The sequence below is a fragment of the Colossoma macropomum genome, unplaced genomic scaffold, assembly GCF_904425465.1.
Source record: "Colossoma macropomum unplaced genomic scaffold, Colossoma_macropomum, whole genome shotgun sequence".
NCBI classification, from domain to species: Eukaryota; Metazoa; Chordata; class Actinopteri; order Characiformes; family Serrasalmidae; genus Colossoma; species Colossoma macropomum.
Window position 1 is genome coordinate 23118711 of NW_023494786.1, and position 21638 is coordinate 23140348.

Consider the following 21638-nt stretch of genomic DNA (forward strand, 5'->3'; position numbering starts at 1 on the left):
GGAAAGAAAGATAGCGTGGACAGCTAACCTAACAGCTAGCTAACTAAACTAAAATACGCAGGTTATGTCAGTTAAGTGGTCGCAGTTTTTGTGCGCATCTACATAAGCACATTTGTTTATGCTAATGTTGGTCTAGTAAGGTAACGTTACTAGCTAGCTGAGTTGCTACCCGACCAACCATTTTTAACGACACGACGTTACTTCGTACAACATCTGTGTAATAAAGGCACCAACAAGTCATAAAACGTGTCGTTCATTTAAAACGTTAACTCGCTAGTCAGCCAGCTAATGAATACAAGGCAGCGGAAGGTAAATACAAACGGCTCCATGAGCGGTTTCGGCTTCTGTAGAATCATTACGCAGGTGACACGTCACTGGAGCGTCACTGCGAGCGCCACGCCCCGTTTTTTAGAGAACACACTGGCTGAATCTCAAATGGCTCTTTAGTCCCTACATAGTGCACTTCAGCGGTCGAGAAACTATGGCTTCTACGCCCGAATAGTGTTATAAACATTAGACAGGGAGTCGAATGACCGAATAAAAATAGCTGTTATATTACATTTTATACTATTTATACTACATACATTTTATACTAATATTTACATATTACTATTTGGGTGCAGAAGCCACTATTTTATGTCCCGCGCAGTGCACTACGTAGGGAGTACGGATCCATTTGAGATTCAGCCATTCCTACCGAACAACATTTTCCCTCTGCAGAAAATAATACGTGCCTGATTATCGTGGAAAGCCCATTCAGCTTTTCTCCACAGTTTTTTGATATCAGAAATTACATTTATGCAAGTAAAAGAAAAATAGTTTTATTAATAAGTACGAATTAATGATTAAGTCATATAAAACATGAACTTTAACAGGTAACAAATAGAATTTCAACATATCAATTTCTTTAGCATTGATTATGTTTTAGATTAGATTAGATTCAACTTTATTGTCACTGTGCAAAGTACAGGTACAGAGCCGATGAAATGCAGTTCGCATCTAACCAGAAGTGCAAAATACAGTATTATTTACATATAAAGTGCAGAAGGATGGTAGAGTGGTAAAAAAAAAAAAATAGATATGCAAGTATAAATATAATATACATATATACAGAGTGAGTGGAGAACGTACAAATGTAGGTGGTATGCACTGTGAGAGCAGCATATATAAAAGGTAAGTATGCAGAGTGAACTTGTACAGTAACTGTGCAAATATGAACAGTGCAGTAATAGACTGTGCAAATATGAACAGTGGATACCAGGACATAAAGTACAATAACAGTGCAGTGAGTGCAAAGATGCAGTTAAAGTGGCAGTGAGGAGTTCAGCAGGGTCACAGCCTCAGGGAAGAAGCTCTTCCTGAGCCTGCTGGTGTGGAGGCTTCTGTACTGCCTGCAGATGGGAGGAAGGTAAAAAGTCCATGGTTAGGATGAGAAACGTCCCTGATGATGTTCCTCGCACTGCCCAGGCAGCACTTATGGTAAATGTTCTTAATGGAGGGTAACTGGGTACCCGTGATGCGTTGGGGAGTTTTCACCACCCGCTGGAGCACATTTTGCGGTCAGATGCGGAGCAGTTGATGTACCACACTGAGATGCAATTCAGTTATCACAATTAAAAACTCATGGCTGTTCCAAATTCAAGGGAGGACCAGTTTTTACTAGTATGAATTTAACTTGACATTTTATATAACGTTTTACATATACATTTAAGAATTTAACTTAATTTAGTCTTATTAAATTCTAAATATTTGGTGTTTGAATTAGTTCTTGTATGTTAAAAAAAAAGGTATTGAATTTTCACATGTAACACTACAGTTCACTATTAAGAAATCAGTTAAATAAAATATTTCACCATGTCAAAATATAATTTACACTGAGGTACCACATGTTAAAATTAAATCTGCACCAGTATCAAGTGGTCCTCCTTTGAAATGAACTGAGAAAAGTAATCAGTTTTTACTAATGATAACTGAATTAATTGATTACTGACATTATATACAAATCCTGCTTGTTACATTTTCACATTAGAATTTTTTATGTCAAACATTATCCACAGATTGTCTCTCCATCCCCTCACGCTCTGTGTGTGGCCCAGTCCCCTATCTGATACAGTCTCTGTATAATGCATCATTTCATAAATGCTTTTATTGGGCCTTCATGTGACTAGTTCTCATTAGGAGATGTGGGAACACAAAATCACAGCAGTGGCAAAAAGAGACTTGTGGGGGTGGCATTATGAATGTTTCTGGTCATTTGTAGTACACAAAACTGACCTAGTTAGAGGGATTCACAATCAGGGTTGTACTGTGTAAGAAAAGAGGACTTTCTATAAGATTTGGTTTATATGTCTGTAGATGTTTGTGAGTATTATGCCTCGGTGGCTGAAAGTTCAATCTTTGGCTGTTTTCTATTTAAGCCCTAATACGTATAATGCTGTACTACTGTCTAATTCTGTATCTCCTCTCAGTCAACCACTCTCACCCTTCTTGAGGCACCAGAGTAAAAGATATCTGTGTCAGCAAAGTATATTAAGAAAGCAGATAACATCATGTTCTAATGTGGTTATGACAAGATGTAGATTTGATGTAAACTGTACATGCTGTCTGTGACAAACAGCAAGGCCAGTACTTCTGCTGAGCCTGAGCACTACACTAAAACTCTGTGAGTTTGTTTTCATTCTTCAGATGTGTAGTGGGAAACAATGGAAGTGCAGAGAGGCAGAGGACCAAAGGATGAATAAGCACTGTTAAGCACTGGATATATTTCACTAAAAAAGCAAAGTTACCCATAAATTTCCTTTTGTCTACAGCAAACAGGTTTTGGGAAGTATAGGGAGCTAGCATTAATGCTGCTGAGTGCTGATTGGTTGGCAATACTGATACTGAGTGATGATTGGTTGGCATTACTGCCTCTGAATGCTTATTGGTTGTCAAGCATAGCAGGTCATGGGCTGCATGCAGCAGTTCCAAAAATTATATATAAGGTACTGCATGCCTTTTCAAGTGAATGGGGTGAAAAGGGGTTTAGTTTCTAAAGTTTCTTAAAACTGTTTTTTCTTAAAATCAGCTCTTCTGAAAATTGCATATAATCACTAAAGTTTGGTGAAATGGCAGAATTTCCCGCTGGTGTGAATGGGGCCTAGAGTCTCTGTTATCTATGTTGAATGAGCCCCTCTTCCCACATTCTCAGAAATATTTTGTCACGTATCCTCTCTGGCGGTTTGTGCTCACTGACGTCATACACCAGTAATAAAGTCCTTTAACTGGAGTTCAAAAGTGCTCAAAATAATAACAGCCGTGTTCAAATGTTTTGTGCTGTTCTGTGTTCAGGAAATGAGTGCATTCCTCTATATAACAATGTCTAAGCATTTACAACTATGATTTTGCTCAAATGCTCCATATTAACCCATTCATTTTGGTCTCGCCCAGGAGCACCCTCTAGCGTTGGACAAACCCGGAAAATATTACAGAGTGGCAACTCTCTTCTCTATAAAATCTCTGCTGTGGTCTGGATCTGAGCACCCACTGCTGAGGGTCTCCACTGTCAGTCTGCAGGCCTGGAGTTATTTTGTGTCATGTATTAGGGTTTCAAAGGCCGGCGCATCCATTTAAGCAAATTAAGCGTACAACCAACTATAGCTACTGTTAATTCATTATGTTACCTGTATAATTTATAGCCCCCCCCCCTCTTTTTTTTTTTATAAATTCCTGTAAAAATGTTCCAGTGAAAAAACTATCCCAGAATTCCAAGAAATCTCTTCAAAAGTAAAATGGGAACACTAAAGACATACATGTCTAACAAGCCAGCCTGCCTCATTCTTCCTTCTCCTCTCTACACCCACCTAACATCACCCAAACCTTTCCAGCCAAAGACCGGCTGAAATTTATGTAAACAAGTTTGTTATTCTCAACTCTCTACACCATGATGAGTTCCACTTTTGAGTTTCGTTTCCTTTTAGTTTCTTTTCCAACACGGTCATGTTCAGTTTGCTTAACAAGGCCATAGATCAACCATCAGAAAATGGCTTTGTGATAATACCTCTCTTAAAAGACCAGTATACTTAAAAAAAAATAAATAAAAAAAAATAGAATAACGCTGTTGCTGTACTAGATTTCATACAGATCCATGTTTTTATTGCACAGAGGCAGTGAGTTAAAGATTGCAAAAAGTTTGTTTTATTTCCTCCACATATTAAATCCCCAAATTGCAGTATAATAGTGACAATTTGTCAATGAACAGATCTTTCCAAATACATTTAAAAGCTACATAAGTTGTCTGAAACAACATATAACAACCACCACCACTTAACGTGAACTTTAGAACTTCACACAGAATTAAAAAAAAACAAAACAAACAAACTAAGAAAGTCTGAAGGCACTTAAAACAGTATTTAGATGAGAGGTGAATACAGTTTTCTATGTCTTGTACACAACATCTGCATTAAGTTCTGATCATATCATGGTAATATTCATAACTGATCAGTATAAATTACATTTATGGTGGCAGCTTGGTGTAACAATTCCAACACATATATCCAACACTGAATGTGTATATGTCTCTCTTCTCTTAAAAATGTTAACATTGACCTGAGGCATGGAAGTCAACTAATCTACACTACCTTCTTTGGTGTCATGTCAGTGCCAACCCTGGCAATACCAAATTTATCTTGTTTATCTCTTCTTTCCACCATAGTCCACTATTAGGCCTACTTCTTTTCTTCTGAAGCACCTGTGGCATGTTCTGCATGATGCAAAGTACAGTAAAATACAGTATGATTTATCTGTGCTGACAACATGAACAAAATTTTTTCCCCCAAGAGACAGCCTTCCTCAACTCCAGCTTGGATCGTACCGGTTCCAACCAACAGGTGGTGCTATGTAGATCCGTCTTCCTCGCAACAAGAAGCTGACAACACCTCGATAACCTGCTCGCGGCACTCCAGACTTCAAGTCATCCATGACCCCGAGGTTGCGTGCTAGGGCTTTGAAACTTTCAGGACTGGAGTACTGCACCCGAAACGGGCCTGGTCCAGATAACTTCCCGCTTTTCAGGTCTTCCACGGCCACGATGGGAGCACTGTAAACCTCCTTCTCAAAATACTCATCATATTTCTTTTGCTCTAAATAAGACAGATCTAGTTTTGTGAAAGGCACAAATTCTGTATTGAGTTTAATAAAGCGGAGGTACTTGTCATAGAACTGACCCAAACTCACACCCTTACGACCAAAGGTTAAAGTTCTAGATATTTCAGGACGAATGCAAGATCGGTCTTTGCGCTGATCAGGATGTCGCATCCAGTCATCCCAAAATGACGCTGGCCATTTTGGCTCAAGCTCGAGCCACAGTTCCTTCAGGAGCATCCATCCAAGGCCTGGGAAAAAATCTGTCCTATATAAGAGGTTTGATTTACCAGGGTCAACGAATCCTTCCCTGCCATTGTCATTCCAAGCAGATACACACCACAGAGTTGGGTCAGATTTCAATACAGGGTAGAGGGCTGTGAAGTACTCAAAGAAGTCGGGAGCCACCTAAAAGAACCAGAGAGAAATATCAACCGAGATACTAGGCAACATAATTGTCACTTAATGTGTCACTTAATGTGACTCTTACAGTGTACAACCATATCTAAATAGATGACATATTTCATAGTTAATCACAGACAATAGGAGATAAACCTCAAAAACAAATCGCTGCTGTCGGAACAAAACCACCTATCTCCAAAAAGGTAATTTTACAGCACATGGAAAAATGTTCTTAACTTTCAATGGAAGTAAATGGAGAAATATTTTTTCTAAGTAATTCTGAACAATTTCTGTTGATCTGTTCGTCATGAAATTTGGAAACATCATAAAGGCCAACCGCCTTTTTCAAACTAGGTCAAAAAATGAAAAAAAACGGAGATACAAGGTTTTGTCCTGACAACAGTGAAATACATGATATACTAATTTAACTGTAATGTAATAAATAAGAAAATATTGTATCAAAAAAATTACCTCCAAATCATCTTCCACAATGATGGCTGAGGAATATGAGAAGGAGCTGAACACCTGGTTGAGAGCCCAGTGGTAATGTCTTGAGATTTTGTAGTACCCCTGGAACTTCTTATGTGCTACAGGCACTGAAATATCTGACAAATCAGGTTGTTTGATGTGGGTCAGCTGACTGCCATAGGAGGCAATCACACTAGCTGTCTCTGAGTGTCCACAATCCTGGCTTACAATGATCGGGTAGCGTTCAGCTGATGGGCGATATTCAAGGAGTTTGTCCAAGCAGCGCTTCACTGTCACCCTGTTACATGCTATGACCAAGATGGGAATGACCACAGGAGCTGGCTCCTCAACATCCGATTTACTCTTCACAGCTGTGTCGCCATTTTTGTGTTCTTCCCACAGTGCCTTGTGCTTCTGGATCTGCAGAAGGATTTTGTTCTGTGACTCAAGTTCAGATTCAAATGCATTAATTACCCGCATTAATTCCTGGATAACATTGCCTTTTTCTTTGCCTCGTTGGCCCTCCTCATATCCAGGCTCCCCCTGCATACCCTTACCCCCCTGGCCAATGGGAGAGCGTCCCAAGAGGACAAATATGAGAATGGCATTCCAAGCAACAAACAAGAAAGCACCACAAATAATGAGGGAACTTCTCTTGCAGAGCATGGCCAAAGAGAACCTGAGTAGCCACAAGACCAGGGCTTCAGGATAGCATAAGCACACGAGACAGGAGACAGGGTGTGGGGGATGAAAAAGGATTGGGGGAAGCTTTCACTAAACAAAGCTTAGGCATAGGTCAGGTAGATGAATATCATCATATAATCACATGTTTGGCTACATGAGTGCTTAAAATGTATTACAGAAGTCATTTGGGGCAGTGTGATGTTAAAGATGGGAGGCAAAAAAGAACATTTTCCTTATTCCAGCATAAGGTCATAAATACTTCCGTGAGTCTTTTAGTTCCAAGCCAAAGTCCATGGTCACAGAGGAACCTTCAGCATTGACTGTGAAATAGAAAAAATATAAAAGATGATTAGACATAATTAAGCATATATTGTTATCATTAAGGAAGGAATGTACTGCTCTGTAATGTGTTTACTGCTGTGTTATAGGTCACTATACACATTATTGTGTGTGCCTATACCTTGATTGTATTTAGAACATTCTGTTCTGCCTATGTTTTGTTTATCTTTACATGGTCATGTCTGTCATACCTGTCACTTGTCATGTATAGGCTGGGCCTAATCTTGCCATCAGTCCAGCTAAAAAACTGCGTCAGTTTGTTGTTTTACGGGCTAGCTAGATGTCTGGTACCAGCGCGCAAGAAATAAACTTCTCCAGACATATGGCTAGCTCCCTGGTTTGGATTCTTCATTAAAGACCATCTGATTTGCTACAGATCTAAAGAATGGGGTTTGAGATATGTTATCCCCACTAAATGAAAAAGAACCACATGAAGAAAGTATACCCTGCAATCTAAAGAAATGCCTTTATTTACGTTGTTCGGAATCACTGAGATCGTAATCTAAGTTCTTAAAAAGTGGATGGAAAATCTTGAATCAGTATTTGAAATTTACTTCAGGAATAAATAACATGAAACTGGTGGATGCATTAATGGCTTTAACTACACACTTAGAAAAGAGGTGGTACTTCAAGGGTTCTTTAGTAAAGGCAATGGGTCTGTTTAGAACTATAAGTTCTACATAGAAACATTTCATGCTCTTTGCATGGTGAAATCGTTCGTCAGATTGAGGGAGAATGTGCTGTATATGGGTCTATACAGAACCTTTTTTGAAAATGGTTCTATATAGCACCAAAAAGGGTTCATCTAATGTTAGAAGCTTGACATTGTTACATCAGCAGAACAGGTTTTTGGTCATATATATAGAACCATTTTCAAAAAGGTTCTATACAACACATTCTCCATCAATCTGAAGAACCATTTAAGCACGAAATAGTCCATTATAGAACTCATGGTTCTAAACAAAACTATTCTCTTTAGTAAAGAACCCTTAAAGAACCATCTTTTTAAAAGTTTTTTTTAGTTATTGCTAACACTAGGTCTAATTTTTTACAAATGAAGTGTGAGATGGTTACTTTTAACCGTGAATAAGTCATGCTTGTTCATTTTCAATAAAAAAAATCTACTCGTAACAATTTACAACCGTAACAACACTAAAACAGCGCATGTGTGAATGCAGCTTCAGGCTTTAGTCGAGTATGAAGGTTAGTAGCATCAGGTTTTCAGTCAATCGATAATCTAACTTGTAGATCAACCGGCACTACAACATACTACAGAACTGTTTCTGTGCCATCTGGGATCCTTTTAACTACTAACGAGTTCATGTCTGTTCACCAGTAACACCTGGCTGTCGCTAGAAACAAAGGAAATCAGATAAATGCAGCTGTTAAGTAGATTCACTTACACGAGAAGCGTCCAAATCGGTCTGTATACTTTTCATACGCGTCCATTTCCTTCTCTCCCTAACTGCTCCGAGTAAAACAGGTCTGCTGGTTCGGGTAAGCTGAGACTCGGAAGTGGTACTGAAGTCCAACAATTCTTAATTAATCTCTTCACAGGCGACTTTTTCATTCACATTTTCTCACACGTCGCCCTCCGTCAGCCTTCGCTCAAGAATGCCAAAGTGTAGTTTACTTCCGGATGACGTTTCATTTAGGAAGTCCCGCCTCTTTCAACGGAAAGTAGAAGTAGAAGCTCCGCTATGAAATCCAGTCCGACAGCTTTATAACCCACTAACGCTTAATACGATAACGCACAGTCTGATTAAACAGTCTCATTAAACACCACGACAGCTTTATAACCCACTAACGCTTAATACAATAACGCACAGTCTGATTAAACAGTCTCATTCAACACCACGACAGCTTTATAACCCACTAACGCTTAATACAATAACGCACAATCTGATTAAACAGTCTCATTCAACACCACGACAGCTTTATAACCCACTAACGCTTAATACAATAACGCACAGTCTGATTAAACAGTCTCATTCAACACCACGACAGCTTTATAACCCACTAACGCTTAATACAATAACGCACAGTCTGATTAAACAGTCTCATTCAACACCACGACAGCTTTATAACCCAATAACGCTTAATACAATAACGCGCAGTCTGATTAAACAGTCTCATTAAACACCACAACAGCTTAATAACCCACTAACGCTTAATACAATAACGCGCAGTCTGATTTAACAGTCTCATTAAACACCACAACAGCTTAATAACCCTCTAACGCTTAATACAATCACACATAGTCTGATTGAACAGTCTCATTAAACACTACAACAGCTTTATAACCCACTAACACTTCATGCAACAGCACACATTCTGGCTAACATTCTGGCTATACAGTCTTATTAACACTACACCATCTTTTATAACCCACTAACACTTAATAACACAGTCTAAAACAGTCTCATTAAACACTGCAACAGCCTTATAACCCATCAAAACTTAATAACATAGTCAGATTAAACATTCTGATTAAACACAACAGTTTTTTATCCATCTACAACTTTACACAGTAAGACAAAGTCTGATCTAGAGCAAGTGCAAAGGTTTGGGCACACTTTCAGTTGATCCACTAATGATCTCAGAGCTTTTTTCACTCAGTGGGCCTTAATCCAAGTCTTGTGTAGACAATTCCAGGGCATTATAAATAGGGCTGGGATATAATGGAATACAAATATTCAGAATTCATATTCAGAATACAAAAATTAAGTATCTGTATCTTTCTCAGTACTGCAGTAACACTGACGTGGTGGTGGTGTGTTAGTGTGTGTTGTGCTGGCATGAGTGGATCAGACAGTTTTTAAACACTGTGTCCACTCACTGTCCACTCTATTAGACACTCCTACCTTGTCAGTCCACCTTGTAGATGTAAAGTCAGAGACGATAGCTCATCTGCTGCTGCACAGTTTATGTTGGTCATCCTTTAGTCCTTCATCAGTGGTCACAGGACGCTGCCCACAGGACGCTGTTGGTTGGATATTTTTGGTTGGACTATTCTCAGTCCAGCAGTGACACTGAGGTGTTTAAAAACTCCAGCAGCACTGCTGTGTCTGATCCACTCAGACCAGCGCAACATACACTAACACACCACCACCACATCAGTGTTACTGCAGTGCTGAGAATAATCCACCACCCAAATAATACCTGCTCTGTGAGGGTCCATGGGGGTCCTAACCACTGAAGAACAGGGTAAAAAGGGGCTAAAGTATGCAGAGAAACAGATGGACTACAGTCTATAATTGCAGAACTACAAAGTGTACCTATATAGTAAGTGGAGCTGATAAAATGGACAATGAGCATAGAAACAAGGAGGTGGTCATAATGTTATGCCTGATCGGTGTACATGCCATCTTTCAAAGAATAAGTATCACTGCTTGTTAAGTAACTATTTAAAAAAAAAAAATAAAATACTCTGAAGAAGGACTCAAGAATGGCTTATTTACAAACACTGAAGATCCTGCTAAAGCCTGAGTAGACTGATAAAGTTTTAGTGAACTTTTCTGAAGGATGACTGAACAGTCCCCTTAGTAGTGCATGTTATCGAGTGATAAGTTTAGCTTTAGTATTGTACTGGACTTGTGCATGTGTTCCGTGGCAAGTTACATACCTATCATGAATTGAAAATCACATAGCTACCCACTTTAAAAAATACCCATTTTGGTATTCATTTGAATGATTGTTTTTTTCATGAAACATATTAACAAAAGAGTTACATAAACAAAACTGCCAACCAGTAACAGTGAGAAACACAAACACATTATCCAAACCGCTTATCCTTCTGGGTCGTGGGGGGAGCTGGAGCCTATCCCAGAGGTCATCTAACTGAAGGCAGGATACACCCTGGACAGGTGGCCAGACCATCACAGGGCCAGTGAGAAACAGTGTTAAACAGAATTACATAAAAAATACAGTATAGTTTTTTTCCCTCAGACCTTTCAAAATATATCCTAATGTAATATAAACGTATTCTGAATACATTACTTTTTTATGTATTTTATATAGTAACAGAATACATTACTGAATAAATTTAGGACAGTGTGTTCAGTATTCAGCCATCTGTACATTTTTAAAGATAACTGACAAAGCAAGAGAAGACTATAAAGATATCTTAAAGGTATCTAAACACTTCCTTTTAGTCATCTTTTTTGTCATCTTTAAGAAATACTAAGGAGAAAAAGTTTAATTCAAGACAAGTATCTCATAGAATTGCTTTTAAACTGGTCAAGTATGCAAAGCAAAACCCCTACATCACTGGCCAGGACCTCCAGAAGTTATGGCTGGCACAGGAGAAATGATGCACCAGCCCACTGTGCAGGCTGTTGCATAATCTACACGGAAGGATTATCAGAAGTTAAGCTTAACTGTGAACTCATCACAAAAGTCAACATCTGAAGTATGCAAAACAACATCTAGATAATCTAGAGGCATTTTGAAAGCAAGTGCGGTGGTCTGAAAAAACAAAGTTTGAACTCGTTGGCTACAACCTCTAATGTTGGAAATGAGCTCAGATTTTTAATATAGTCAAACAAAATACTACCTTTCGAAAGTGAAATAATTTAAATGTTATTTTATAATACATAATAAAAACTTGTACAATGTAATTTCATATAATGCAATGCACACCATTTAAAGAAAACGAACAGTCTGTTAATCGTGGGAACAAATTAAGAAATCGTGGCCACGAATATAAGAAAACGTGTACAAATTGCAAAGCGTTTGCTCCAATTATTTTTTATTTGTACCAGGGCTCTGTATTTCCCTATTCCTGATAATTATTGCAAATATGTAAATTTGCACAGTACTAGCATCATATTAGAAGTATACATGTATACATATAAAGAAGTATACATATTAGTATACATGTACCAGCAACCACATTGAAAAAATAAAAACAAGACTGGTGGGAGTTACAAACGCTCAGTTCAGTGAAGTTTATTTAGTCTGTTAAAACGACAGCTTCACTTTATATTTCACTTCATAGTTTTACATAATCTTGACATTCAAATAAGCAGCATTAGTACAGGCATACATCCGGACACAACCTGTGTCACAGGCTAACAGTACTCATGTAATCAAGGTGTCATCACTTAAACAAAGGCATTTACAAACAAATGAAAATTGAACAATTAAATATCGCAAGTGCAATAAGTAGATTTTACTTTAAAGTTATAAACATGAACAAATGAATATTAGCCCTTATTAGTGTATATAATGAGAATATAGTGGATGCATCAGAGGTTTACATCCTGTGTTGATATTTTGACAAACTTTGTAGCAAGCAATTAGCCAGAGGCAGAATTTGTGTTTCGTGCAGGGGCGCTCTTGCAGCTTTGGTAATTTGAGCAGTCTACATTTTTAGGAACATGTCCCAGGTGATGCAACACAGCCTAGTCTTGGTTTCACAGATTGTGGACTACCTTTTAGTCAGAAAATGAGTTTGATTTAGACTCTCTTGTAATGGAAGATATGTTCAAGGATAATGGCTGAATGAACTACGTATTCAGCAGCAGTGACCACATCAGGTTCCAGGTTCCAGGTCTTTCTTGGTTTTATCCTTCGTTCCATGATCAGAAGCACACTTGACACATCCAGTCAACTTATTAGTCTGAAGAAAAAAAAAAATCAATACATTTAGTATAATTAATGTTCACACAAACTCTTTCAATCAGAAGCTACAATAGTAAGTTAAGGCTAGTGTCACTGCAAATTGACACTTGAAGCCTATGAGCTACACTGCCTTATCTCTGATTAATACATTCACTATGACTGAAAAACTAGTTAAAGGGCCCATATCAAGGAAAACTCAACTTTCCTCACGTTTCCAATTCAATTAAAGAATTTGGTGTAGTGTGTTAACATTGTTAGCAAGTCAGTAAATGGAAACTAATCTGCAAAACCAGACAGTTTGTGATGTCACAAAAACAAAACAACAATTACACATATTCGCTCATCCTATTTGGCTACCTATTAACATTGTTAAAATGTTAAAAGAGATGGTTCTTCAAGGGTTCTTTGGACAACAGTTCTATTAGAACCATGAGTTCTGTACTTCATAATTAAATAGTTCTTGGCATGGTTCTTCAGATTGATGGAGAATGTGTTGTATCTGGTTGTATTTAGAACCTTTGTGAAAATGGTTCTATACAACACTAAAAAGGGTTCTTCTATTATTACAAGCTTGACATCTTAACAATAGAGAACGCTTTTTAATGCTATATAGAACAATTTTCTCAAAGGTTCTATGTAGAACCAGATACAACACATTCTCCATCAATCTGAAGAACAGTTTCACCATTTAAAGAACCATTTAAGCATGAAATAAAGAACTCATAGTTCTAATAGAACCATTCCCTTTACTAAAGAACCCCTGAAGAACTGTCTTTTTCCAGGGTGTACTTACAAGAGTTTCAGCCTGGACTGTTTTCTGAATGATGGCAATACAGGGCAGCCAATGGGAACTAAGAACATTTACGTGTATCAGTCTTAAAAGCACCATATCCTTTGTAATCCTAAAATAAAGAGAGGCTGGAAAATGGTCATGTAAAGTGGATTATTTCTAAAATACACAAATGTCATAAGTAGACCTAAGAGGAAAAAACAAAATATAAGAAACAAGTTAGATATGGACCGTTTAAAACCCTGCTAGGAAAAAAAAACAGCAGAGACCAGCATGCTTGGTCATGAGCAAAGCCAGCATATGTTGTTCTGGATGCTGGTATGCTGGTCAACCAGCATGACCATGCAGGGTGACCCCCTTAACCACCATCACCACTTAAACCTGCATGGACTTTGTGCTGGTCTGTGCTGTTTTTTCAATAGGGAAGACCAGGACGTGGCCTAGACATAAACAGTGAACAGTTCACTTACATCCACAGGACACTTCCTCCTGACAGTTCCAAGTTTGGCTCGCACAAGTTCAGAAACAAACGCAGTGAGCTGCAGCAGTGTGGTCCTTAACATGAAGAAGATTTGGTGGTGGTCGTGGTGGGAAATGGCTTGGCTCACTGAGCTCACATTGTGGTCCGTCTTACAACCCACACACAGCACCTTCCCAGGCTCAGAAAGTAAGGTTAACCTCACTGAGAGAGTGTCACCCACCCGAAGACAACCGAGGATTTTACCCAAACGACTCGCTGACTCTGAAGTGTCCGCCTCAGGCATCCTGGACTCGTGTACTACTTGTGCTGCTTTCCTGCCTGTGTTTGAGCTGGTACAACTCGCAGCCTTACACAGCCCAGAGTCCCTGCTTGTGGGGAGGTTACACAGCTGTTTTATCTGCCTCTTCTGCCTCTTTTGCTCTCTGAGTTTGGCAAACTCCAACCGGACTGAAACAGACGGGACTCTGGGAAAATCCACTGGCGCTTTCGGCAAAACAGATCCCCACAGAGAGCTGCTCCTCTTCGGCTCCTCCGGATTTTCGGCTCTGGAAACGGAGGGCACCGCTCCGTAGGTCAGTCCGAGGCGGTAAGCAGAAGTTGTGGGTCTTTTACACCGGAGAACAGCTGACAGCGCTGAGGCAGACGGAGTTGAGGCCATCGCTGGCTTTCACACTCCTCCGTAGGCCAGTCTTGAGATATTTCAGTGAAGCCCGATCCTTTACTTAACGTTTTGAAGAATATAAACGTAAAGGTCGTTTGGTTACGAAATAAAGTCCCTGAGCTACATGTGACTAGACACACACACTTTCAGCGTACAGGCCCAGATTTACGTCAGACCAGAGGGTCCTGGTTAGCACACTGCTTTAACCTGGACCCAGGGAGGGTGGGTGAGGATTATATAGCCTTGCAGAGGCGGGTAGAGTAACTTAAAACCATACACCAGTCATAACACTGAATAAGCACTCCAAACTCTGTACGAGAGATAAGTGATTTATAATATTTAAAAATAAATACTGACCTTGACATTTTACTTGTGACTTTCATTGGCCAAGTACAGGCACCGTCATCCTGGAGTCCCCTGCTGAAAAAACCAGCACAGACCAATTTTATGCTGGTCTAGGCTGGTTTGTGCTGGTTTAGCTGGTCACCTGGCAAGGTCTTTAAAGCCTTGACCTCTTGATCAAAAGTTCTCTGAACGGTATAGTAACACCAGCTTCAGTCAGCTTACACTCTCAGAATAAGGGGGCTGTCCAGGCACATTTCTTGCATTCAAAGTACAAACATTCACTTTTCCAGAAGAAAGGGGCCTGTTTTTTAATAACGTAACGTTTTTTACTTCCTCTACAGGGAACAAACCTCACTGTGACATTGCTCTGCATATTTTACTGCACACTTTCTTTTTTTGCCAAGTTGAACATATTCTAAAATATAAAATGTGCCATAACTTTTGCACTGGCTACATTTTCTGTTTTTTCCCCCCAGTATGTTAAGTTCAGCAAGTAAACAGTATGTGTACATTAAAATGTACAGAAGTGTGTCCTCTGTAGAGGGTGTGTTCACTTATTTTCACTTAGACAATCAACTAAACATGTAATTTAAGCAGGGGCACCCAAACTTTTGCATATTGACTCCATATCCCTACAGGAACTGATTCATATAGAAGAATTTGAAAAGAGAACTAAAATTATTATTATTATTATTATTACTGTTGTTGTTTGGTGGTGGTGGTGTTTTATTATTATTATTATTATTATTATTATTGTTAGTAGTAAGAGTAGTAGTAGTTGCAGTAGTAATATTTACATTTCTTCATCTTCTTCTTTTTCTTCATATTATAATTTAAACATTGTTAAATATTATTCTAATAGACATACCTTTGAGAAAACACCTCCAGTTACAGTGTTTCTACCCTGAAAAGTACATTTTTTCTGAGTGTTTTTTTCATGCCAAACTGAAATCCAGAGCACGAAATGTTTAGAATTATAGATGTATGTTAAAGTAACTGGACTAACTGACACTCTCAATGACTGATGTATCTGAGTTTCAACAGTTAACTTTCATTACAGGACTAGAGGAAAAAAACAGTAATATAATTGGACATTTTCAGTCTGTATTTTTAGGTAAAGGGAGGCAAAGCAATGATCTTGCATCAGCCTCTCATGCAGACTTTATTAGCATTGTTTGCTATAAATCACTGCCAAACACCTAATGGTTAAAGAACTGTTCCCTGACCTGGATTTATGTTTATGTCTAATCCTGTACTGCCAATTCATCAGCTGTGAAAAATGACATCTACATTTATAATCCACTAGAGGGCAGTGGAGGACATCTAATGACCAAGTAAAGACCAGAGGTTTAGGTGTTTGACAGAACAACTGAAACCTGGCTCAGAAAAAAACGTACATGCTCAAATGACTCTTAGCAGAAATATACCTACACCCGGATACATGTCCCTACACATACACCCTCACTTTAAAACTACAAGATTAGAACTAGACTTCCTCTTTTTTTGCAGTTTTGTCAGGTGACTTTGTGAAGTTCAGTTCCTATTCACAGGTATGAGGTGGCAAGCTGGAACATACAGGAATTGTATATATTTATGGTCTTTCAGTTTTGACAAGAACTTAAATATTATTGACAATATACTCTATATAAACCAGCAGTCCCTCTTTGTGACAATTTTTAATTAAATACACACAAAACAGGTGTTTTATTGAAGCAGCACTATTAGTTCTTTTATAAATGCTGTCCAAAGAAATACATTGTAAGAGCAGTCGACTGAATTAGTAAGATCTTAAGGAAAAGAGAAACTATTGTATAATTTCCAAATCGTTGAGAAAGCTAAAATATACAGCATGTACAACAAGTATATTATCATAAATGTGATCATTATGGTTGCTAGCTAATGCAAGGTCATTCGTGTTTTGATAATCTAAGATACTTGTCAAAGATTTGTGGAGTGGTTTATGTTTTTCTGTTATAACTGTTACAGTGCAGATTTGTCTTTCTGTGTGGAAACTCCTGTCTCTTCAGTGTCATCAGGAGGCTCCCATCATTGCTCACACTTACTAGAGTTCCTTCAAATATGAACAAGGTCTACAGTCTGCAGTGCATCATGCCAAAGCTATTTAAAAGCCTTTTCACGAATGGATAAGGGTCATCCTCTGCCCCATGTCACAGTACCAGTTGGTTTGGTTGGTTTGTCTTCATCCTCGTACTCAGCTCAGCTATTAGTTTGTCCACACCACTAGCCATCAGTGTGGTTTTGGTGGAAATCGTTTCCTTGTTGTTGTGGTGGAGCTGCTTGAATCCTCAGGTTTGGCATCACCACAAAGGTCAAAATGCCCACTATCATCAGCGCCACTGTGACTACAATGATGGCGGCCACCACAGCATAGTAGCAGCGGTTGGAATGGAAGGCTCTTCCCAAGCGTCCTCTCATCCTGTTTGGGGGTCTCCCCACATCTATAATGGTAACCACAGCAATACCCTCTTGTATGACTCCGCTAGGCAAATCTTGGCCTGGCTGCACCTGTCTTTGCTGTTTGTCAAACCCTGGCAGTTTTAGGCTCGTCTTCGAGGGGCTGCTTCCTGGAGGAGGCTTCTTGAGGACAAGTTTGCCCTTGCTGCGCTCAAAGCGTACGGACTGTGCCCTCTGCATCTGAGGGGGCAGCTTGCGGAAAATGTCCTCATTGTTGCCAAGCTGTGGCAGGTCTCGGCCGTGCCGTATTTCGGTCAGTTCCCGGCACACAGGGCAGGAGAGTGTCTTGATCTCCATGGAGGAGACATTGATGCGAGCCAGGCACTCCAGGCAAAAGGTGTGGCCACAGGCCAGTATCTTAGGGGTCTTAAAGACATTGTCATAAGTGCAGAAGCACACAGGACACTCGGTGTCTTCCAGGTTGTCCTCAGGGTATTTATCTCGACCTGTGCCATCACTGTTCCATTCCCGGCCACGACGCCGTCCCTCTTCACTTCGACCCCGCTCCCTCCTATGCCCATGCTCTCTATCCCGCTTCCTCCGTCTGCCGCGGCGCTCCGAATCACTACTACGGCTCCTCCGAGGGGGCCTGTCACATTTTTCTGGCTTTTCCTGTGTCCGCTGTTGGTTTTTGGCCCTCTGGTCATACTGCGGTTTGACATTGGGTTTGAGGTTCCCCTGCCCTCCTTCCCCACTCCTTCTCTCCCTGTTGTCTGACATGGCACAGAGTTTTAGAGTTCAGGAGAACAGAAGAATGAAGCAGCCAGGGAAGCTGAAGCCGCCAGCCTGTGAAAGGAGATCAAGTGATATGTTATCAGTGGTATAGAGACATGCACACAGTATGAACACTGACTCCACTGAGATGAATTTTTCTTACTTTTTTTTCTCTATTCCACTTTAGGAAGGCCTCCTTTTATCAGTGTCATTCTTATTTCAATCTGGAAAAGTACTTTGTAAAAGTCCCTTTGGGAGTTTTTTGTCCCTACACGTCTTGTTTACCGTAAGTGTTTTGTTGCTCGTTCATTATTTTATTCCTACTGTGGAAACGAATAAACAAACCAGTGCATAAAATCATTGGTGACATGGTAACAATTTGTTTATCCAACAGTTTGTTTATTGGTAACAATTTGTTTATACAAATGTATTACGGAAAGTATTGACGTTGAAGCACCATTTGCCTTTAGCCTAATGTATCTCACATAGATTACCTTTTAAACATCCGTTAGCTTAACATTTTTAAAATTTACTTCATTTAAATACTTTCTAAAATAACCAACTTGTGTTACTTTTTAAATAGTAAAATAAACGAAGTACATTCTTCCTAAGGATCTTACTCTTCATTTGGTTACCATGACATCTTTTATTGACTGTTTTTTAGTTTCAGACGATTTTAGTAAGAAAATTAACCACCCGTGAACCTAAATGTGTGTTGATAATATTACTACTGAAAAACAGATTTAGAGTTTAAATTTCAGTGATATTACTCATTCTGGTCCCATCACATTTAGTTAACTAGGTAATTCCACTCCAGCTCGCCTGGCAGGTTATATCATGATTTCCATTAAAAGAATACATGCATAAACCTAGATTTCATTCATGCCTCAATGCAAAATTTCAAAGTAGATGTTTAATTGTGCTTCATAATGCTTCAAATGCATTCCAGAGTCAGAGGCCTTTTTGACCCCATGTTTTCTCAAAAGGCATTAATCCTGTTTCTTACAAACATTTTCCTAAATAAAGACAGTCATGTCTCAATACAGATGTTGTGAAGAAGATTAGATGTTTTTGAATATAAAGCAGGACAGTGTGCTTAGCTGGGGATGGAGTTTTTGATGGAAATCCATTATATGACATGTCAGTAAGTAGGTGACTTGGCGTGGTATAACTACATTTAATACATATAATTACATTTTTGTTGTTAATTATTTATTAATGATTACTTATTAATGCTGTTCTATTGGGAATCACACTTGCTTTCTGTTGCTCATACTTCTCACTTTCAAGATATTTCATCTTAGACCAAAATGGCTTAAAAAGAGAAGAATACCACCTAAAGGTAGTTGTGCTGATACAGCCTACGATTGCAGTTCTATAAGGAAAGTAGCACTGAAGTAACTTAAGTTGTACTTGAGTGTGGTTTTAGGATACTTGTGATACTTTCAAACAGTGACTAATGCAGTGTAAAATAAGACACTTCTTACATTTCCAAGCAAATGATTCATTGCTATTCATCACACATGATCTGATTTCTGAAAACGAGTAAGAAGTAAGCATTTTTTTTGTTGTTGTTGTTGTTAAATGAGCTTTTGTGATGACCACATACTGTGAACAATGTCTCAGTCTGTATTACGGAAATTGTAATGTGGGCAAGGACATGTTAGAAGACAAGTTCAGTACTTTGAAGCAAAAGCTGTTATCTTATAAATGCCCTGTTGGATTTAGGCTCATGAACTGGGATATTGAGACTATTTTGAATGCGATCATGATATTCTATTGGGTTAGGCATAACTTTATATATTAGCCATAGCAGGCCTGCTGCAGCAAACTCTCAGTTCAGCATCCTAAGGAGCGTTTAATTTCTTTATAGGAATATCATAGTGTATTTTTCTACTTGCAGTAACATTATATGGCCTTGAAACCTTTTTAATAGAGCCATAACATAATTTATGAGCCACTATGTAAGTGAAAGAAGAGTCAGTACTGACATAAGGCTGGTATTCAAATAAGACTAAGGTTCAGGTGTGTGGTTTAGTTTCCAAATGCAGATTTCTGGAGTGTTAGTGAAGATTTCTCTGAATATGTGAATGTTTCACTATATATGAAATGGTCTTTTTCAGTACACAGTTAAGGAGACATTCCCTATAATGCCACCCATATTTTGATTGGGGAACAATCCCACAAGTCTCAAACTATCACATTTCAATTCCTGGTCCAGTTCCCTGACCCCCGGGCTTTCAGCAGGTGCCAGGGAGCAGTTCAAAGTAACAGCCCTTCCAGAAAATGGATCAGTGAAGCTTCTGTAAAAGGGCCTTTTCTGGCTAATGGCTAACTGCACAGATGTAAACAGTGATTTAGCTAATTCTCAGTGAATGATATTGGCACCGTCCTTACCTGTGGAGGTTTGAATCCTCAGGTACAGCTCAAGCCTGCTTGGCTCCGACAGCGTATGACATGTAATCCTGTTTAGCTGTGCATCTCTTCCCCACTGTCCGAGCCAGACGCACAGTGAAGTAGCAGAACCAGCCCTTTGTGTATTTCAGCCCTCCTCACTTCGTTCTATGCTCATTCTTTGCGTACCAACCAGACTTTCTTCCTTGATGTTCTTCTCCTCCCTCCCACTCACCTGTGCTAATCATCACCTTTACTCACCCTCCCTCCTCCATGTCAGACCTGTTAGACTGGTCCCGGTAGTATCTGAATCTACATTACAGCGCAGAGCTACTAATCTAGAGTTGCATAGCGTTTGCATGTTTTTCTTTTTTAAAGCTTATGGGCCTGTACACCATGGATTCTATTTCATATTTGTACACCCCATGGTTGTAGCATTCTAACACATTCTATGCTGTTCACGCTGACTTCAGAGCCAAAACTGTAATAAACTGGCACAATGGGTATGTTCATTTGACAGGTAAACACTGCTAACTAATATGACTCAGGTGTTTGCTAAACAAAAATTGATCAGCAAAGTTCTGAAAACCTGCATATCACATGCTTTCAATACACTGCTTCTGAGTAAGGTTGTACAGTACAAGATTTCCAGGCTAAAAATGTAATTAGGTAAAAAAAAAAAGCTGTCAAGTCAGGCATCTAATAAAGGAAAAAAATAGCATGGAGAGTTAAAAACTATTCCTGAAAGCCACTGAACATTCCTCAATACTTTAGAAAAGAAAAAAAGACAAAAATTGCAAACCTCTTTGAAAAAGAAAGGGGTTCTTTGAGTGATGCCTTAGAAGAGCCACTTTTGGTTCTCTACAGAACCATGTCTAATAAAGAGAACAGGGACCCCCAGGAGATCCACATTTTTGCTCTATCCTTGTGTGTTGCACGTTCTGTTGGACCATGAGGACCGGTTTGAGAACCACTGCTCTAAAGAACCATCCACTGAAAGGTTTTTTTAGGGAACCGAAAGTGGCTCTTTTGGCTCCCTGGTACACGAAAGCTTCTCCTGAAAGACAGTGTGGCCATCTGTGACCCCCCTAACAAAGTGACAACTGGCATTTGTACTAACCTATATATAATCTCTGCAG

At 39.2% G+C, this 21638-nt stretch overlaps 3 protein-coding genes across 3 annotated transcripts; all 3 read right to left on the bottom strand.

The window, feature by feature from the left end:
* Nucleotides 1-4103: 4103 nt before the first annotated feature.
* mgat1a (alpha-1,3-mannosyl-glycoprotein 2-beta-N-acetylglucosaminyltransferase a) lies at nucleotides 4104-8660 on the bottom strand. The gene is made up of 3 exons (XM_036564379.1): nucleotides 8418-8660; nucleotides 5995-6995; nucleotides 4104-5529 (listed from the first exon to the last, which is right to left on the bottom strand). The coding sequence occupies exons 2-3, from the start codon at nucleotides 6655-6657 to the stop codon at nucleotides 4831-4833; spliced, it is 1362 nt and encodes a 453-aa protein (XP_036420272.1). The 5' UTR covers nucleotides 6658-6995; nucleotides 8418-8660; the 3' UTR covers nucleotides 4104-4830.
* Nucleotides 8661-11933: 3273 nt separating this feature from the next.
* On the bottom strand, nucleotides 11934-14858 carry LOC118803862. The gene is made up of 2 exons (XM_036564390.1): nucleotides 13900-14858; nucleotides 11934-12637 (listed from the first exon to the last, which is right to left on the bottom strand). The coding sequence occupies exons 1-2, from the start codon at nucleotides 14566-14568 to the stop codon at nucleotides 12551-12553; spliced, it is 756 nt and encodes a 251-aa protein (XP_036420283.1). The 5' UTR covers nucleotides 14569-14858; the 3' UTR covers nucleotides 11934-12550.
* Nucleotides 14859-16573: 1715 nt separating this feature from the next.
* rnf183 (ring finger protein 183) lies at nucleotides 16574-21607 on the bottom strand. Its single transcript, XM_036564416.1, has 2 exons — nucleotides 20503-21607; nucleotides 16574-18177 (listed from the first exon to the last, which is right to left on the bottom strand). Exon 2 carries the CDS (start codon nucleotides 18109-18111, stop codon nucleotides 17158-17160), a length of 954 nt encoding a protein of 317 aa, XP_036420309.1. The 5' UTR covers nucleotides 18112-18177; nucleotides 20503-21607; the 3' UTR covers nucleotides 16574-17157.
* Between the last annotated feature and the right edge of the window lie 31 nt (nucleotides 21608-21638).

Excerpts from the sequence above, each read along its gene's own strand:
- LOC118803862 (XM_036564390.1), bottom strand. The coding sequence starts at position 14,568 with ATGGCCTCAACTCCGTCTGCCTCAGCGCTGTCAGCTGTTCTCCGGTGT. Across the intron at positions 12,638-13,899 it reads GGAGGAAGTGTCCTGTGGAT|ACTAATAAGTTGACTGGATG; the intron begins GTAAGTGAACTG and ends TTTTTTCTTCAG.
- mgat1a (XM_036564379.1), bottom strand. The coding sequence starts at position 6,657 with ATGCTCTGCAAGAGAAGTTCCCTCATTATTTGTGGTGCTTTCTTGTTT. Across the intron at positions 5,530-5,994 it reads TTGTGGAAGATGATTTGGAG|GTGGCTCCCGACTTCTTTGA; the intron begins GTAATTTTTTTG and ends TGGTTCTTTTAG.
- rnf183 (XM_036564416.1), bottom strand. The coding sequence starts at position 18,111 with ATGTCAGACAACAGGGAGAGAAGGAGTGGGGAAGGAGGGCAGGGGAAC.